At 34.2% G+C, this 20,688-nt stretch overlaps 1 protein-coding gene and 1 non-coding gene across 44 annotated transcripts in view; both read right to left on the bottom strand.

Annotated features, from left to right (window-relative positions):
* Window positions 1-20,688, bottom strand: part of DDX4 (DEAD-box helicase 4) — a 74,749-nt gene that overhangs the window by 993 nt on the left and 53,068 nt on the right. For 41 of the 43 annotated variants that reach the window (XM_081517823.1, XM_081517820.1, XM_081517826.1 and 38 more), the window contains 7 exons: window positions 18,842-18,996; window positions 16,098-16,227; window positions 14,546-14,712; window positions 10,279-10,424; window positions 2,787-2,886; window positions 1,747-2,017; window positions 363-473 (listed from right to left, as the gene is read on the bottom strand). In XM_081517823.1, the coding sequence (XP_081373949.1) occupies window positions 363-473; window positions 1,747-2,017; window positions 2,787-2,886; window positions 10,279-10,424; window positions 14,546-14,712; window positions 16,098-16,227; window positions 18,842-18,996 (1,080 nt within the window). Of the gene's footprint in view, window positions 1-303; window positions 474-1,746; window positions 2,018-2,786; window positions 2,887-10,278; window positions 10,425-14,545; window positions 14,713-16,097; window positions 16,228-18,841; window positions 18,997-20,688 lie in introns of all 43 variants that reach the window. The other 2 variants (XR_014061484.1, XM_081517839.1) reach the window with 2 other exon arrangements.
* Window positions 20,610-20,681, bottom strand: TRNAC-ACA (transfer RNA cysteine (anticodon ACA)). Its single transcript has one exon. It is a non-coding gene; the product is annotated as a tRNA-Cys (tRNA).

The following is a 20,688-nucleotide window of genomic DNA, read 5'->3' as shown; positions in this document are numbered from 1 at the left end:
ATAAAAATTATGTTGCCTAGAAACTGACACAATAGAAAAGATACGCAACCACACTGCTATTATTTTATCTTCCTTAATAATGTGGTCAGAATTCAAAAAATAAAGAATTACTACAAAAATCTCAGAAGATCTCAAATTAGAATTTAAAATGGGAAAGGAAGGTGGTTGAACATAAATCTTAAATTCCTCCCCTTTAAGACCAAAACTATATATGTACATAAAATTTTTAGAGAAACATTAATCTTCTAGGCATGAAAATAATGGCTTAAGTTATTGTTATAGTTACTTCACAATATTAAGCACAACATTTACAAAGAGTAAATAACTAAAAGCCAATTTCTAAATTTTCCCCCTCAACTAACCTTTCTAGTATCGACTGATGCAAACACATTTCCTCTTGTACTACTACTGAAGCCAGGGCCATATGTACTAAAGGCAATTTCTTCTAACCACGCAGGAACATCCTGTTGAGCCTTAAAAAAAAATTAACTTCATAACCACATGCATAAAGTCTCGAAAGATTCACACGTTTACTTTTCCTTTGAAAATGCAAGAGAGTTCCAGAAAAACATCTACTTCTGCTTTACTGACTATGCCAAAGCCTTTGACTGTGTGGATCACAACAAACTGTGGAAAATTCTTAAAGAGATGGGAATACCAGACCACCTGATCTATCTCTTGAGAAACCTGTACTCAGATCAGGAAGCAACAGTTAGAACTGGACATGGAACAACAGACTGGTTCGAAACAGGGAAAGGAGTACGTCAAGGCTGTATATCGTCACCCTGCTTATTTAACTTATATGCAGAGTACATCATAAGAAATGCTGGGCTGGATGAAGCACAAGGTAGAATCAAGATTGCTGGGAGAAATATCAATAACCTCAGATATGCAGATGACACCACCCTTATGGCAGAGAGTGAAGAAGAACTAAAGAGCCTCTTGATGAAAGTGAAAGAGGAGAGTGAAAAAGTTGGCTTAAAACTCAACATTCAGAAAACTAAGATCATGGCATCCAGTCCCATCAATTCATGGCAAACAGATGGGGAAACAATGGAAACAGTGAGAGACTTTATTTTGGGGGGCTCCAAAATCACTGCAGATGGTGACTACAGCCATGAAATTTAAAAATGCTTACTCCTTGGAAGAAAAGCTATGACCAATCTAGACAGCATATTAAAAAGCAGAGACATTACTTTGCCAACAAAGGTCTGTCTACTCAAATCTATGGTTTCCTTAGTAGTCATGTATGGATGTGAAAATTGGACTTTAAAGAAAACTGAGTGCTGAAGAATTGATGCTTTTGAATTGTGGTGTTGCTGAAGACTCTTGAGAGTCCCTTGGACTGCAAGGAGATCAAACCAGTCAACCCTAAAGGAAATCAGTCCTGAATATTCATTTGAAGGACTGATGCTGACGCTGAAGCTCCAATACTCTGGCCATCTGATGGAAAGAACTGACTCATTGGAAAAGACCCTGATGCTGGCAAAGACTGAAGGCAGGAGGAGAAGGGGATGACAGAGGATGAGATGGTTGGATGGCATCATCAACTCGATGGACATGAATTTGAGTAAGCTCCAGGAGGTGGTGATGGACAGGGAAGCTTGGCATATTGCAGTCCATGGGGTCGCAAAGAGTCAGATACAACTGAGCAACTGAACTGAACTGAAAATCCATACATATAAAATGTCCACTTTCAATGACAAGGTAACACTATCCATTCAGTTTTAAAAATTAAAAACTTACATCTGATAGCACTTTCACTAGAGGCTGTGCTAAGTGGTTATCTGATTCCAGATCAAAAAAGGAAATAGCTCTGCCAGTATTTCCACAACGACCAGTACGCCCAATTCGATGAACATATTCATCAATGGTAGAAGGAAGATCAAAATTAATAACATGCTGAACATTTTCAATATCCAGCCCTCGGGCAGCTACTGAAGTAGCAACAAGAACGGGGCACTTTCCACAGCGGAAATCTCCAAGAGCTTGCTCTCTTTCTCTCTGTTCACGATCACTTGAAAGAAAACAAAGCATGTATTAGAACAGCCCTTAAGAAAATTATTAAAGAGAACCATTAAAGTTCAATGGATAGATTTCTTTTTAATAACAGTAAAAAAAAAAAAGCAACATTTAACATTAATGTCTACTTCTTACATACAAAGTATTATGCTAACTTCTTTTAAGTCATCATTTAATTCTCACAATAATACTTTGAGGTAGGACGATTAACCCCATTTGCAGATGAAGTAAGGTGACAGCTAACACCTACAGCCAAAATACAGACTCAAATATGACAAACATCAAATCTTACCCACTAATAAACTCTTTCAAGTTTTGACAAAAAATACACAACTACTTGATCAAATGCTCTCTCAAAAGTTACTGATTTTTTAAAAGTATAATCTCTGAATTCTACATGTTCACTGATTAATATTTTAGATCTCCTAGTAAAGTGCCTATGAAGTTGTGTTAATATGACATTTTCGAGGACTCCAATAAAAAAATATCAGTCACTGGATAGATTTAGCTGAATAAACACCTAGATCTAAGGATCAGAGAGACTTTAAGTGAGATCACTTGATGATCATGATGAGGAACTAAAGATACTTCTAACTCACCCATCCTTGCCACTTGGTTCTTATAAAAACTTAAAGATGAAGAATAATAGTTAGATCTTGAGATCCTAATTTCAGGATTTTTTACTAGTTAAATATACCAACATTTCTTAACAAATGACAAATAGAAGTTACCTCCTTACTAGGAAATCATAATAATCTACTCACCCATGAATACTTGTTGTTGATATTTTTTCTTGACAAAGAAAAGTGGCAATAAAATCTGCTTTTTTCTTAGTTTCAACAAAGACCATAGTTCTTTCATCACCTACAAGACAATGAAACGTTCAAACTACAAAATTAGGAAAAGAAAAAAAAGCATAGGGTGAGTAGGAAACTGTCTTAACTACCACGGTATTCCCAGCACCTAGACTCAGGCCTGATAGGTAAGAGCAATTCAAATACTTCCTGAATGGATGAATGTCAAAGATAGAGAGAAAAGGACTTTTTCCTACTTTATGACTAAAAAAAACAAACCAACCGCTTGCCCTTTGCCTTCATAGGCCAACTAATAAGTAGAGAGAGACTTAGGGAAAGATAAATGATAACTACCTGCCAACTCTTAGCAGTTCCAAATTTGGCTCAGGCCCTTTATTTCCCTCTCTATAAATAAATGCCTTTGTTCTTCCCACAGTCATAGATCTTTTATTCTACCTTGACTGCCAGAGGCATTCGTAATAATTGCATTCAACCCAGGGCTGACAAACTCTACAATAGTCTATGTTTCAACACTATCTCAATTCAAATCCCTTAATCCCCAAAGTATCTTATATATGTACAAGATACTTATATATAGATATATCTTATATATATATATATATTATCCCAGGGTCTTAACACATTAAAGAATATTTACTTGTTAGCTTAAAATAGTTAACTGGTTTAAATTCAAGCATGAGCCAGAGACTTTTCCACACAAAAGAAATTTTCTATAAAATGTTAGAGAGGAAAGATAATACTCTATAGCCTGAGTAGAATAACAAGGTGTTACTTTTCATAATCCCACTCCCTCATGTCCCTATCATCTGGCTCCATTTATTCAACAAACATTTAGTACCCAGTAGATGCCAGTATCTATTCTAGATACTGAAAACACAGCAAATAAAACAAAGCACCTACACTCACTGTGGAGAGGTAAATAACAAATATGATGCATTAAGTCTAAAAATGAAAAAAATTTAGCAGAATAAAGGGCCAAATGGGTTTATGCACCCTCTCCAATTAGACGACATCTGAGGACAGATACTACTACTAAACAAGTGAACTATTCAGATATCTGAGGAAACAGCATTATAAGTCAGAGGTAAGAACAAATATAAAGGTTCTAAGGTATAGGTGTTCTTTATGTGCTCAAAAAAAAAAAAACAAAAACAGAAAAGAAGTCCCCATCTGGTTTTTACGTTCTAGGCAGAGGGAATATCAAGAACAAAGGCAATGAGGTAGAACCATGTCTGGTATGTGTGGGGAACAGTAATGAGCAAAGTGCAGCTAGAATAGGGTGAGCAATGGAGAGCAGTAGGATTTGGAGAAGGATAATGGAAGCCATTTCATGAAGTGCCCTGAAATCCACTGAAAGATCTTTACTTCAAGGAGGGAAGCCATTGGGTTTGGAGAAAAGAAGTAGATCTCATGGTTGTTTTAACTTAGCAGCTGATGGGTTCTGATACAGTTTGATGCTAGACAGAAACAAGAGGACTCTGAGAACAGATCAGGTATGTACACTGGAGAAAGAAATCAAAGATGCTTCATATTTTTGTGTCTGAACAACTGGAGTCAGTGTTAGTTGCTCAGTTGTGTCCGATTGATTCTTTGTGACCCCATGGACTATAGCCCACCAGGCTCCTCTGTCCCTGGAATTCTGCAGGCAAGATACTGGATGGAACTTCCTAAGTGAGATAGTAGGACTGCAAGAAAGGAAGGTTTTAGAGGTGATATTTAATCTCAGATATCAGACAACCAGGTAGGAAATCAAGAGATTACTGATTCCTACAGTAATAAATGAGTTATATCCTTGAGACATAGTCATTTTATTAATGAGTAATGATTTTATATTTTATCAAAAATTATCTTTCAACAGTTTTGGAGATCATCCATCAAGATGCCCAATGCCAGAACTGATTCATTTGATACAGTCAGGTACATAATACTACTATGCAGCTTAAAGCCTTGATCTCATCTTTTCCTGGTTTCCCAGTGTGAATCCCAAAATGGTAATAAAAATTTAACTCTGCTGACACTTTCTCTATTTTTTCCTCTACTAAAAATTTCTGATTTTTTTCTAGCTCAGGTAATAAGCTATATCCCTTCAGTGGCAGAGATAATGAAAATTTAGTTTTATGTCAGACCATTTTGTGATCTTTGTAAATGGATTAATGAATTATAATTACTTATTCTGTGAGGTGAAAAATAATACAGAATTCATCTTGTCAGCTTATTTAGTCTATTAGTCTATTGTGAACTAAAATTAATTAAGAATCTAAAAAGAATTCTAGCTCTGGTAGCCAAATTGCAATTTTTTGTATTTCTGTGTACATTCTTGACCTATGGCTTAAGCGAAAGAACTAACGCTATCAGCTCTTTATGTATCTATAATTCAGAAAGAGGTTTATCTACCACTATACATAATCATTATGTTAATATTCTATGGACAAGTATTAACAAACATAAAGTCTCTTAAAGGAGCTCAATTCTGATTGGTTTACACAGATAAATTAGAGCATTTATAGAAATCCATAATTCTAAAAACTAGGATTCTAAAAATTCCAGAAATCTAAAATTCCCAGAAAATATAGAAACTGACTCATAATACTCTAACTATTGGAGAAGGAAATGGCTACCCACTCCAGTATTCTTGCCTGGAGAATCCCATGGACAGAGGAACCTGGCAGGCCATGGGTCATAGGGTCACAGAGAGTTGGACACAACTGAAGCAACTAAGCACTCACTCTAACTATATCAAATTAAAAACTCTTCCTATAGCAACTAAGCAGAAATATTTTAAGATTCCAAGTTCTCATAATTAAGTGAAACTTTTGATAAACAAGACTAACTTAATAACTTTGGTTTTAAAAATATGCATGTCCTTTCTTCAATTTATCAGTGTTAAGTAGAAAACAAACATATCTTATTTTACTTGGGTTTTTCTTAATACATGAAGATCTGCCGATCAAATTAATATTCTCCATAATGTTCAAGTATATGAAAATGTAAATCTGTGTTCAACTAAACTGACTATTCAACATTATCTACTGTTTTGCATACTGTCATCTAGAAGATAATTTCCAAGATCTTTGGCTTTAGGTTAAGTTAAAATAGTAGACTATACTGAGTTAATTAAATTGATAATCACTGAATACAGGATAGAATTTACTTGTTATTTTTCATATATTATAGAGAGGCAATATCTTTGAGTCATAATAAGGAAGATACTCAATTTTGCTACTTTAAGTGTAAAAGGATATGTGTGGTGTAGAAAGTAGTATAGAAAGTTCATGAGTTCTGGCAGTCAGCCTCAATGTCTCTGTATGGTTATCTCTCAACTGTCCATCCCTGCCTCTAGTTTCCTCTATGAAACAGAAGTGAACTTTGGTTAAAAGTAATAATTAATGTAAGTGGTCGAGACTATACTAGGAGTAATATTGACCAAGAAATACAAACTGTTTCTGCATTTATTTTTCAAGGAAAGAAAAAGTAAAATTTCCCTAAAGTTACAGCTCTAAAAATTTTGGTCTATGACTCTCTTAAACTCAAAAAATTATCAACAATCCTAAAGAGTTTTAGCTATATGGGTTGTAACAACTAACATTTACCACCCTAAAACTAAAACTAAATATTTACTGGAACATTCTGCATGTTAAAATAATTTTAGTATAATTAACAAAAATTGTTTTTACCTCACAGACTCCTTGAGAGAGTCTCAGGGACCCTGAGAAGGATTCATTTTGTCCTAAAGTGTCAGTTTGCTCCAGAATATGAAAAATGCACAATGAAAGATAAAACTTGGAAACTGAATTTATACCAGTTTATAATATGTGAGTCTTAAAAAAAAAAAGCTATATGCTTATGTTAAGTCACTTCAGTGGTGTCCGACTCTTTGCAACACCACGGACTGTAGCCCACCAGGCTCCTCTGTCCATGGGATTCTCCAGGCAAGAAGACTGGAGTGGGCTGCCATGCTCTCCTCCAGGGGGCATCTACCTAAAGTTCGAACCCACGTCTCCTGTGTATCCTACACTGCAGGCTGATTCTTTACCACTGAGCCACGGGGGAAAGTCAAAAAAAAAAAAAAAAAGGATGAAATGTGTTAAAAGTTTAACAAATTCAATCAATTTGCATGGAACTATTTCCTGATTTACTGTTCAATGCCTTTACTTAAAATATGAAAAGTTCTTCTTTCTCTTCCTTATAATCAGCCTATATAGCAGAGATTCTTTTGTTGTTTAAAGAGAAAAAGACCTTTATGTAACAGCTATTGTTCTTTATAATCACTTTACCTTCTACTCTTATTTTTAAATGCTTTGTCACTTCAATTAAATTACTACCTATAATCTTACACTAGTAGAATGTTCAACTCTCTTCTGACAACTTTTGATTTTGTCTTAAGATCAGACTATAAATTTAGAAGAAGAAATCCACCTAAACTACTTCTGAGATTTCTCAGAGAACCCCAGGGAAAAGACAGGCTTTTTATTTCACCATATAAAATAAAAAGAGAGGCTAAAAATAATTAAGCTTGTATAGTATGTTATCACTTTTAAGAGCTGTGTGGTAAGAACTGTTGTCTCAGAAAACATTAAGCTTTCCCTGGGTTGAAATGCATAGGTAAAATGTCATTCATACATTTCAAAACTGTTTATGAGAAGTCCCTAGAATTATGTAAATTCCCTTGCTGTTCATAAGATTTTTTTTTTAAACTTCAGGAGAAACACTGACCAAAACACTTCTGAAACAACTCTAAACAGGTTTTCTGTATATCTCAGAGGCTTGGAGGTACACTGCCCCATACAACCAAATTTTTTTGTTTGTAGCATTATTATTTTCAGCCTTCGTCAGATCTTCCGTATTTAACAATGATCACTAATAACTAAACCACAATCATTCTCTGTCAACTACAGACAGTTTGTTTTGTTTTGATGCTTGTCCAAAGACTTTCTATAAACCAGAGAGTTTCTATCATCAGTGAAGAACAGACTCCAAGTCTTGTGGGAAAGGACTGTTTCAGGCACTTCAAACTATTGATACTTCAAGGTAGAAGGCTGTAAACTGACATTCTGACAACTTGCAAAGATCACTGGATTGAGGATAATTTCTAGAACTGTTTATAGTCCAAAAGCAGATGGAATCTGCTGACAGATTCAATGAAACAAGAATCAATTACATTAAAAATCTGGGGAAATTTAGAAGAGAGGAATTCACTTAAACTTCTAGGTACTGCAAATGGTATATGAAAAGTATCTTAGACTTAGTTTCCTATTCTTCAGAGACCTTTACAACTTCAATCTCAGATTTCTTATGAAAACTATTTAGAAGTTAATTTTGTGACTTTCAAAGTTGTTCAATATTGTATGGTTCTAGAGTTGCAAAACAAACTCAAAGAGGCCTTTGTTATGGAACAGTCTTGCTGCACCTATGAAAATAGGCCAAACATAATGAGACCAGCCTTTCTTGTGATCAAGAATAATCTGAGATTATTGTGACTATGTGGGAATACAGGTTGTCAGAAAAAACTGTTGAAGACTCTGAAATGAGCAAAGCTGATACTGACTAGCATACCCTTCAAGATTGTCTGTACCTTCTACTACCTTTGTTTTATACCTCTACTGCAACTGAGAGCAATGCAAATGATTCGTATCGATAAAAATACAAATGAAAATCTTCCCTCAAATTTAACAGATTATTACACTTTGTGGATATTGATCAATTTTGCATTTATTTATAAATTCATCTTAGTCTTCCTGATATCCTACACATAAGTGTGTTCTTTGAATTCTCCTCTGAACTGGCTATAACATCTTATTAGTTCCCTTTGTAATTAATGAACTCAATAAAATCTTTGAGACCTGTTCATTTAAAATTATGAAAAAGGCAGTTGGTATACTACTATGAAATAATCAAACCTATACATTTTAAAAGCAGAAGAGGAAAGCTACCAGATTTCAGTTAATGATTAGAAAAAGAGATAAATTTAAATGAACAAAAATATGTAAAATGCGATATACAGCATAACATTTCTATGCAAAGTAAAAAGAAACCAAGAATAATAAATTATGAACTACAAAACATTTAACCTTTCAAATAATATAGGGTTTGGGTAGACTCCAGGAGTTGTTGATGGACAGAGAGGCCTGGCATGCTGCAATTCATGGGGTCGCAAAGAGTCAGACACGACTGAGCGACTGAACTGAACTGAACTGATACCACCAGTGCTTACATGCTGACCTCAAAGGTTTCCCAAAGGGAAATCAGCACTTTTGAAACACTATCTTCAGCAGAATTATTCTCAAACTTAATTCCATAACTTCATATATAAAAAGTCTTAAGACAATGATACTAGAAATGTGCTCTAACTTCAGCAAAACCATGTATTACTTATCTCCTGTTGCATTTGGAACTTCAATTTATACTGGGCAAGTTATTTGACATCTCTGTATTTCAGTGCCCTCAACCTTAAAATGAGGATAACAAACCCTACTCTCAGAAGGTTGTTTTGAGAATTAAATGAGTGAACACATGTAAAACAATCAGAATACTATATGGCCCACAGCAATTATTATTTTTATTTTGCATGCAACAGCACATGCTATGAAACATATCATGAAGTAAAACTAATAACATTTCTCAAACTCAAGATGAATATTTGGTTTTTAAAAGTTGTTTTTATATAAAATTCAGAAAAAACTGAAGACTAGAAGACTTTTAAAAGCATATCTAAATCAATTTTTTCTTATTGTTGGAAATTAGACAGCTGCCTTTTTATTCCCCATTCCTAACACTGACTTCAAATTGAAACAGATACTTAAAATGGAGGATGAGGAGAAAGGCTCCATATAATACATTTAGCCTGTGAGGCAACAAAAAAATATTAAAATGGCCATATTATGAAATTTTATTTCCAGGCACAAACTAAAGCTATCTCAATCAAACAAAGAAATACAACTTTCCATAAAAACTGGCTTTTTTCAAGGGAGGGATAGAGTTTCTTATTAACATCGTAAGGAATAGAATTAGACCATTAAAGTCCCTTCTAGCTCCAAAATTCTTTGAATATATGAATACAAAAAGCCTTAGAGCGCAAAAACTGGGAATTAGAAATACAACAAAGATCTTACTTTTAGTGGAGCAAATAGAGCTTGATGTAAAGATACATTACTAATCCTTTCTATTTTCTAAAACAAGAACATATATACTTCTGCTGTAATAGCTTTTGGTCAAGAATTGTGAAAGTCTCAAACTCTTCCTATTTTTTTTAACATTTATGGAGAGGAAAGGACTATACTGCTATATAATTTACCAGAAAATCAAATCATAAGAAAAAGAACTTTAGAGGAAGAAGAAACAGTGAAAACTTATTTAACTCATGCCAAATAATGCTTAAAGTCATTTCTAAAAGTAATTTTTGTAAAAATCAAAATCATGACAAAAGATAATCAACATAAGATACCTATGTTTCGTAGAATTTCAACAAGTTTTTCTCTTTTTGAGTACTGGCCAACTTGAAGAATGGTCTGCTGAACATCTCTACATGCTCCACCCACTTGGCCAACAGCAACAAACAAATAATTCGACTTTAAAAACTCCCCAGCCAACCTTGAAAGACAAAAGAGTATTCCTTAACTTATTCTCTTCCATTAATACTAATAATATTCACTGAATTCCTGCAAGTGTTACTTCAACATTTATAAGCCAGATTATAACATTTATAAGCCAGATTATAACAGTCATAATAAGAGATGGTAGATATTACATCATCCAAGTATTACTTTCAAATATCATTGTAAAATGTTAGGATTTTGCAAAACACTTATTACAAATGAAAAAGTCTGTCAAATGATAGGTAAGTAATTTCAAGTGGATGTCCTGACCACATGAAACTATATAAAATGTGTATACAACAATAATAAAAAGTATGCTAAAAACTATCAGACTACAACAAGCAGGACTTTTTTAAAGATTAAAATGCAAACCTACAGCAAAAATTCTGGTCTTCATTCATTGCCTTCATATATGTTATTTATAAGAGTTGTTTCCTGAAAATATTAGCTGTTAAATTAGTATACTCCAAATGAAGTATAATATTCTGAGCAAACCAGATCTTAAGTCAAAAAGTCAATGCTTTTCACATCATGACAAACATAGAAAATGATAATATCTGTAGAGCATAACTGGTGAAAAAAATGAGACCAGGTAAACAGACTAGGGGCTAGGCCACACCAAGCTGCAGATGCTCTCCCCAAAGTTTGAGGGTATCAGCATCTTGACACACACACAACTCAGACAACACATAATGAAGAAGCCCTGCTTTAGATCACAGAAACATGGGGTGGGGGGAAGGGGAACTGCCATTACAGAGCAAGTTTGGGATGGAAAGAGAGGAGGTCATGGAGCATCCTCCTCTCTCCTACATAGCAATCTCACTTTCTAGTCATCTCCTAGCATATCAAGAAAATAGTTCAAACTCCGCACATCTAGAATCTTAATAAATCACTGCTGCTTCTTTTTCTTCATCTGCTCTCTTACCATAAAAGAAAAACTTCTTGTTGATACACTACTTCTAGAGTCAAGAACCCTTTCACCCAGGCACAAATCTTGACATTATCTGAAATTCTTAATTATCAATCATCCTTTACACTCATTAAAATATATAATGAGTGCCTCATGTGAGGCATATGTGGTGTAAGGTACTGTGTGTATCAAGATGAATATGATAGTCTCTGCCTGTGTTGCTCATATCAAACAGCATAAATATAGCTATATAAAAGCAATTACTATAATTTAAAAATATTTTATTAGTTTAATATTTACATATTTTAATTATTCAATGCTTTACTATAGTAAGCTAGTGCTACAACAGTTAACATCAATTGAACCTTACTATATTACAAGAAAACTGAAAAGTGTTTTAAATAGTTTCTTTCACAAGATAGAGGGTTCCTTTACAAGACTGGCAGGAAATGGATGAAATGATGTCTATTAAGAGTTTTCAAGTTTAAAGCCTGATCTAAGGAAGCAGCAAGCAAGAACATGAAATAGTGATGACTAAGGAAAAGCACTCTATGCAGAAGGAAAGAAGAAATAAGGATAAATAATGAAGAGGAGCAGACTTTGGCTTGCGTAGCCAATAGGAAATACTCTTAAATAAGCCAGAAAAACATTATTCCAAGGAATAAAGTGGCAAATGAGGCAAAAATTGTCATGTATAAAAGCATTTAAAAGTTGGTTAGTCTGTGGAAATGGAAAGACGTGGGAGAATTTATTTTAAATAAATGGCGATAAAGATCAGACTTAGTTTTGCAATTTTACCAGAACAAAAGTCAAACTATAGACATATTAGAAAGCTACTATCAATGAACAGAGGAGAACTGAAAAGGACCTAAAATAAGGTGGTAAATAGAGAAGAAACTAACAAATTTGCAATATTTTAGAGACAACCGCCAAGTTGAATACTTTTGAAGGGCAGAGTTAGAGGAATATGAGGGAGGAATCAACATGCTTCAAACGACTTGGGTTTCGAAAGACCTCAATGCCAACAAGGAAAACTGGAAAGAAAAAAAAGAGGGAGTTGAAGAAGAGGTTCAATTTTGTACCTGATGAACATGAGTTACTGGTAATTCACCTAAGAGGAAAAATAATCCTGAAGAGGTAAATCTAGAAGTCTGAAGCTGAGGAGAGAGATTAAGTATACAGGTAATAATCAGGCTGTTTGTTTTCTGATATTAACTTATACAAGTTCTTCATGTATTTTGAATATTAACCTCTCACTGAACATACTGATTACAAGTATCTTCTCCCAATCAGTACACTGTCTTTGGGTTTCTTCATGATTCCTTTCATAACGTAAGACGAACAATCCAATTTTTTTAAATGGGCAGATGTCCTGAATAGACATTTTCCCAAAGAAGGCATACAGATGGCCAATAGGCACATGAAAAGATGCTCAATAACACGAATCATCAGGGAAATGCAAATCAAAACTACAATGTGTTATCACTGCACACCTGTCAGAATGGCTATTATCAAAAAGACAAGAAATAACAAGGGTTGGCAAGATGTGGAGGAAAGAGAACCACATGCACTGATGGGGGGCGTGTAAAGCAGTATAGCCGCTACAGAAAACACAACAGGACTGACGGTGGGAGTGTAAATTGGCGCAGCTGCTACAGAAAACAGACGAGCATTTTTCAAAAAATTCAAAATAAAACTACCATAGGAAGCAATTCCACTATTGAGTTAGATATCTGAAGAAAATGAAATCACTAAAATGAAAAGATACATGTATCCCAGTGTTCACAGCAGCATTATTTACAATAGACAAGATATGAAAACAACCTAAGTTTCCATCAACAGATGAATGGATAAAGAAGATGTACACACACACACACAATGGAATATGACTCAGCCATAGAAAATAATGAAATTTTGCCATCTTCAATAACATGGATGAATCTGGAGGTAATTATACTTAGTAAAATAAGTCAGAAAAAAGCAAATACTGTATGTTTTCACTTATAAGTGGAATCTAAAAAATAAAACAGAGGAACAAATATAACAACACAAACAGACTCAGATATTGAGAATAAACCAATGGTCACCAAAAGGGAGGGGCTAGGAGAGTAGTAAAAGATGTGAAGAGGATTGAGTTACAAACTACTAGGTATAAAATAAGTAAGTTACAAAGACAGAATGTACAGCATAAGGAACATACTTAACATTTTATAACTTTGTATGGAATATATTCTATAAAATATTAAATTACTAAGTTGTACACTTGAAATTAATATAATATTTTAAGTCAACTATACTTCAATCAAAAAATTACAGGTAATAAGTTTGGGAGAGCATACAGGTAGAAATGCAAGCCAAGGACATGGATGCTACAATGGTTCAGGGAATACGCAGAATGCGAAAAATGGACTTCAGACAGAATAATAGGCAATTTGTAACATTTAAAAGCAGATAGTAAAGCAATCATTCAGTAGGAACCAAAGGTCTTTACGGAGTATGTGGGTCTGGGAACCAAGGGATACAAGCTAGATGGCCCATTTACCATCACTCCCAGTGACCCACATGGGAAATTGTGCTTACTGCACTGACTACAAGTGTTAGAGGTTTTGCTTCCCAAAGAGCGAACAGTTCCACCAGAGAAAACAGAAGGAGTTTTACTGAACTGTATAAGCTAGAGCTACTGTATGAGTACTTCAGGTTCCCTGTTGCCAAGGGATTAGCAGGGAGAAAGAAGAGCCACCATTCTAGCAGGAATATGTCATGCTAACCTCAGAACTCACAGACCACACAGTGTATATATGATACTCAAATATCTGTCAACAATTAGTACATAAATTTCTAACACAAGTGCAATTCTCCCAAGCTCTATAATTTGGGGTCAAAGAGGGGGCACCACCATAAAAATAATTTCATTTAGTAAGCACTTACTAAGTCCTAGCTAAGTGCTACGTGCTTTCATTTTCTCACTCACACAACCACATACACTCTAATAAAATGCGATGCTAATGCAAAGCCAGGAATTAAGGAAAGAAACAACAAAAAATAAAGTAAACTTTTTAGAAATACTTTTACTTTTAAACTATCTATGTTATAATCCTAATTTTTTTAAAAAAATAAATCTCTCAAGAATAAGATATTCCAATTGTTTCTCCTGCTATAAAAGCATTTTAGTACATAGCAGCTACTTCTAAGAAGAAAAAATTTACCTTTGAATTTCTTCTGGAAAAGTTGCACTGAACATAAGGGTCTGACGCTGTTCCTTTGATGGCATTCCTGGGCAGGAAATTAACTTTTTCATCTCTGGTCCAAAACCCATATCCAGCATGCGATCAGCTTCATCCAAAACTAAGTATTTGACTTGTCTGAGACCAATCTTTTAGGATATTTTCAAGGGTTAGAGCAGAGAATGCATACTAGTTAGTATAGTAGTTGATATAGTAAATGAAAATATTCTCATCAAGTCTAACTATTAATATATTCTCAAAGATGAAGATTAGAAATCAATGCATACAATGATGAGACCACTGTTATGGTTAGGTTAATAGTATTAGTGTTCATTTCAGTTCTCAATTTTGTCTTATGTTATAAAACATTTCATAAAACTGAAAGAAACCAAAACATTTAGATCAGTATTATACAATAGACCTTCCTGTAATTACTTAAAAATTCTGTACCTTCACTATTAGCCAGTAGCCATATGAAGCTATTAAGCACTTGAAATGTAGTTAGTGTGCCTGAAGAACGAATTTTTAATTATATATCAGTTAAAATGTAAATATCCACATGTAGCTACTGACTACTGTATTGGACAGCACATATATAGACTATATTATCTGATAAAGTCAGGCTATTTAATGTAAGAAATAAAATTTCTTAATAGCATGACATTATCAAATGGCCTATAACTGACAAATTTATTTCTAACTCCTTTAAACCCTTAATAAATCCCCAATTCTCTAATCACTCAGGAACAACTGGGAAACTTTTCTTACCTATCATGAATACTTAGTGCTAAAAACAGAAGATTTGCAAAAAGAAAACAAGTGATTTTGTTACCCCCATGGAAGATGTTTAGTGGGAAATCAAGGTGAATTTATCTGGATACTCTTAATAAGTACCCTAAGAAAAATTCCTTTTTGCAGAAAGAGCATATTTTTAATAATCCCTTTAGAGAACAGTCTTAAAAAAGCAAAGCAGGGTCATGAAAGTGAACTGAAAATACTGATACAGAGATGTAATAATGTGGTATATGAATATTGAAAATAAATAGCCCTAAAATCTCTCTCCAAAGACAGAAACTTAACAATCCAAGATAATATCACTCTCACACTTAAAACAGGAGACAAAATTACTGATGCCACAAAGGTTTTCTTCCAGGAAAAAAAAATGATTTCCTCAAGACATACATGAAACTAGAAAAAAGCACTGATTTCATTTTTCTCCCAGTGTAGTGGGTCTAGGATATGGATTCTGTAATCAGATCCAGATTCTAACCCTATCACTTACTAGAGCTAACTTAGAGATTAAAATAAATTACACAATCTCACTAAAAGTTTGTTTTCCCAAGTATAAAATGGAAAATACTATTTACCTATTTGTATTAAGATTTATATAAGAAAGCATTCAAGGAATCACATGGGAGCCTAATATACAAATGGTGCTGTAATGAACGTGTATGTCTTTACACAAGTTTCTCTCTTTCTCAAACAAAACAATTACTAGTCAACCTCACAACTTTGTTATCCCTCTAGAACCTACCTTTTCTTTGCCTATGATATCCATCAGTCTCCCAGGAGTAGCACATAATATATTACAGCCTTGTACTATTTGTCGAATTGAATGCCCCAACTGGGTTCCCCCATATACGACAACTGCTCTTACACAAGTCCTATTGACAATAAAAATAAATGTCATTTTCTAGTTGCTTGAAAATTAGTCATTTATTTTTAATGAGATGTAAAATGAAATCCATAAAGAAAAAGCTAATATATTCAACATTCTTTTACAATTCTTCCCAGAAAGTTGAAAAGCTGCGGGAAAAAAATATTTGCAACCTGTCCGATAGGGCTCTTCAAAAACAATGATAAACACAACCAACACCCACACAACAGGCCAACAATATGAACAAATGGTTCATTAAAAATACAAATGGTTTTTAAACACTTCAGTTCAATATTACTTTTAAAAGCAAAAAAGCAAAACAAATGAAGTCTAACAAAATTTTTCCTCAAATGTGATAATGCCATGTCAGCCAGTGTAGGGAAATTGGCACTCAGGGGGATAAACTGATATGATCCCTTTCACAATTTTAGTCTCTATTAAAATTTTAAAACTTATTTTTCCCAATAAATTCACATATAGGAATTTTCCCTTTAGATATGTCCCCACAAATGGGTAAAGATGACTGTGTAATATATTCACTGCTAACATGATTTTCAGTATCAAAAGACTGAAAACTATCTAATTGTCTAACAATAAAAAACAGAATTATAGGCCTTCCATAAAAAGAACACTGAACATCTATAAAGAGGAGCACAGTTCTATAGTAAGTGTTAGCTCCAACATATACCTTTTTTTTTTTTTAAAAAAGGGTGGCAACCAAGCTTAGTATGCTAAGATTTGTTGAGAGGGGAATTAAAGTGCATACATGTGCACCAGCTCTTTCTATACTATTTCACATAAAACTGGTAATGGTGTGTAAACTTTGAAAAGGAGAATTAAAGATAGACAGTTAGATACTTCTCAGTTTTTGCCACAAAAATGTTCCAACAAATATCCACATACTAATACACATTTTGTGCATACATATTATCTGAAATATCATTATTGTTTTTTTAACAAAGAAAACTTTTATCTTTTACTTGATTTAAAAGCTCGAACAGTAACACAGTACATGGGGGTCAGTAAGAAATAAACACTGGTATAAGCAGGGTACATCTACTTCTTACAAAAGATCTGTCAAGCTTAATGTTAAAGGAATTTTAATAACTTTAGTTTTTCTCCTCTAATTTCAAATAAACTGATTTATACAAAATAAAAGGTGAAGGTTCTAGATAGAAAGCTCTCAAGAATTGTACAGAAAAACACTAGTATACCAACAGATAATTGGTATAATTCACAGGGAAATGGATAATTCACAGGGAAAATGTACAAAGCGTTCAAAAAGTAATTCAACCTCTCAGTAACCAAATAAATGAAAACATGAAGATAGCTGTAGTGATTTTAAAATACATACACACAAAAAAAAAATAAAATAAAATAAAATACATACACAAATTCTTCAATATGTCTTCCTTTAAGTATAGATCTTAGCTCCCTTCCTCCAAAGATGTGTGCAAGGCTGGCTTCACAGGTATATAACCTGTGCAGTCACACAGAGTCCTATGCTTAAAAAAGACCTGAGCTTGGTTTAATATTCTATTTGCTGCTTTAAAATTCATCATAATTTTTTAACAAAGGACCTTGTATTTTCATTTGGGGCTAGTTCTCGCAAATTATATAGCCAGTCCTGAGTATGAGCTAGACTTAGTGACCTGCTTAGTAACGAAAAGAATACGGCAAAAGTGACTGCAACTTCTTACAAAAGTCACAGAAACCTCCTCCTTGCTCTTTCTCACTGACCCCTTCAATCTAAGTGAAGCCAGCTGTCATTTCCTAGAAACAACCATTCTTACAGAGAGATCCAATAAAGCCAGATGACTGTAATTCTAGATGACATCTTGTCTGCAACCTCATGAGATGCCAAGCCAGAAACACCCAGCTAAACTGTTCCTCAATTCTTAACCCTCAGAAACTGTAAGATAATAATATGTATTGTTTTGAGCAACTAGGTTTTAAGGTAAGCAGCAACAGATAACTAATACAATATCAAATAGTGGCAAAGTGTATAGTGTAGTTGGCATTTTCAAATACTGCTGGTAGAATGCAAGCTTTAAAATAACTTGATATTCTTTAACATTAAACCTATAAAAACCTACTCTAATAAAATACTTAAAACATAAAAGTAGAAAAAGTTTATAAGCAAGCTGTTCATTAAAGCAAGAACTGCTTTTATTTATAGTAGCACCAAATTAGAAACAACTTAAATCTCCCAAATAGAGAAATAAAATACAAACACATGGACAATCTTACAGTCATTAAAAATTAGGCCTGATTGTTAAATAAGCAGTTATCCATTTTATGAAGTTATATGTTAAAGGACAGAAAATTATTAGGAACACCATAAACTCATTTTTAAACATATACTTAAAAACTACCAGAAAGCACATGAATACGTACACTGTCTTATTGTTCTACTTCTATGATCATCTAATTTTTAATAAGCACGTTTTTTAAAAAATAGATTCTATAAACAAGATTATGAAAAAGTCAACTTCAGTCAAGTAACACCAAGTTAAATTATATGACTGCATTCTTACTCATGTACTGAGTTCTTCCCAAAATAAATACAATAATTCTCTAAAGAAAAACTTGTTTGTGAGTGGCATTCCAGATATACTTACCCAAAAGAAAATTTTCTGGCTTCCAAATAGATCTGATTGATCAACTCTCGAGTTGGTGCTACAATAATACACTCTGGTTCCTGCAGTTCTTTAAAACGACTGGCAGTTATTCCATCACGCATCATATGAGCCAAAATTGGCAAGAGAAAAGCTGCCTAGAAGTTAAATTGCGTAACTTACAAATTTATATGGCATCATCCTTTTCCCTATGGCAACCTATTCCTCATGTCTTTATATCCTTTAGCTTCTTCTTTAATCTTTTTGATAAATTTAAAATGAGAAAGGGAAATAATTTTTATTTCAATGAGTTTCTAACATTTTGGTCGTCGTACTCGTATTATACAATATAAAATGTTTGATAAAGTTAATCTACCTTATGAAACTATCTTTTGTGTTTTTTAAAAAAAAGCACAACCAAAGATTCTAAATAAACAAACATTATTTTGAGAGGTTAATGAGGAATGTAGCATTTATTCTAAATGATTCCTTTTGAGGTAGAAATAAAATCAGAATCCATGACAAAAGTGGTCCACAAAGCAGAGCAAAAATTGGGAAAGCATTCATTTGGATTACTAAACATATCACCCTTATAAAAGTTATATATGGCAAGAAAAACTTTGTGCTACAGTTTTCTTATTAAATAAGACACTAAAATCTACCTCCAAAACCACATTTAAGTCACACATTAGCTACTATATTGCACAGCTTATTTTCACTTATTTTCCTTTCAACTCGACTATGGAGGATTTTTAAGACTAACAGAGTATGAAGCAAGACTGTGATCCTGGAAATGACAGTCTTTAATGCTTATCTCATGGAACCCTATTTAATTCATAAATCTCACAGTTTAGTCCTAAGACCAACTTGGTCCCATCAGAGTTCTTTTAGAGTTAGCATAACCAGAGGTCACTTCATACTAAGGACCAGGTACAGTACATAGACAACAACAGTACATACAGCTATTTCTCATTCTCTTGACTCCAAAACTGTATCAGCTATTACACTGTTGTTGTTAGTTGCTAAGTAGTGTCCAACTCTTTTTGACCCCACAGACTGCAGTACGTCAGGCTGCTTTACTATCTCCCAGAGTTTGCTCAAACTCATGTCCATTGAGTTGGTGATGCCATCCAACCATCTCATCCTCTGCTGCCCCCTTCTCCTCCTGCCTCAATCTTTCCCAGTATCAGGGTCTTTTCCAATGAAGTGGCTCTTCGCGTCAGGTAGCCAAAGTATTGGCGCTTCAGCATCAGTCCTTCCAGTGCATATTCAGGGCTAATTTCTTTTAAGATTGATTGCTTTGATCTCCGTGCTATCCAAGGGACTCTCAAGCGCCTCCTCCAGCACCACAATTTGAAAGCATCAATTTTTTGGCTTTCAGCCTTCTTTAAGGCTCTCACATCCATACATGACTATTGGAAAAAAACCTTAGCTTTGACTATAAGGACCTTTGTAAGCAAAGTGGTAAATTTCTGCTTTTTAATATGCTGTCTAGGTTATAGCTTTTCTTCCAAGGAGGAAGTGTCTTTTAATTTCGTGGCCACAGTCACCATCCACAGTGATTTTGGAGCCCAAGAAAATAAAATCTGTCACTGTTTCCATTTTTTGTTTCCCATCTATTTGCCATGAAAAGTGAAAGTAAAAGTGAAGTCAGTCAGTCGTGTCTGACTCTGCGGCCCCACATGGACTGTAGCCTACCAGGCTCCTCAGTCCATGGGCTTTTCCAAGAAAGAATACTGGAGTGGGTTGCCATTTCCTTCTCCAGGGGATCTTCCCGACCCAGGGATCGAACCTGGGTCTCCTGCATTGTAGGCAGATGCTTTACCGTCTGAGCTACCAGGGAAGCCATG

The sequence above is a fragment of the Giraffa tippelskirchi genome, chromosome 8, assembly GCF_054371585.1.
Source record: "Giraffa tippelskirchi isolate mGirTip1 chromosome 8, T2T-mGirTip1v1.2.pri, whole genome shotgun sequence".
Lineage (NCBI taxonomy): Eukaryota > Metazoa > Chordata > Mammalia > Artiodactyla > Giraffidae > Giraffa > Giraffa tippelskirchi.
This window is presented reverse-complemented; position numbering and strand designations above follow the sequence as displayed.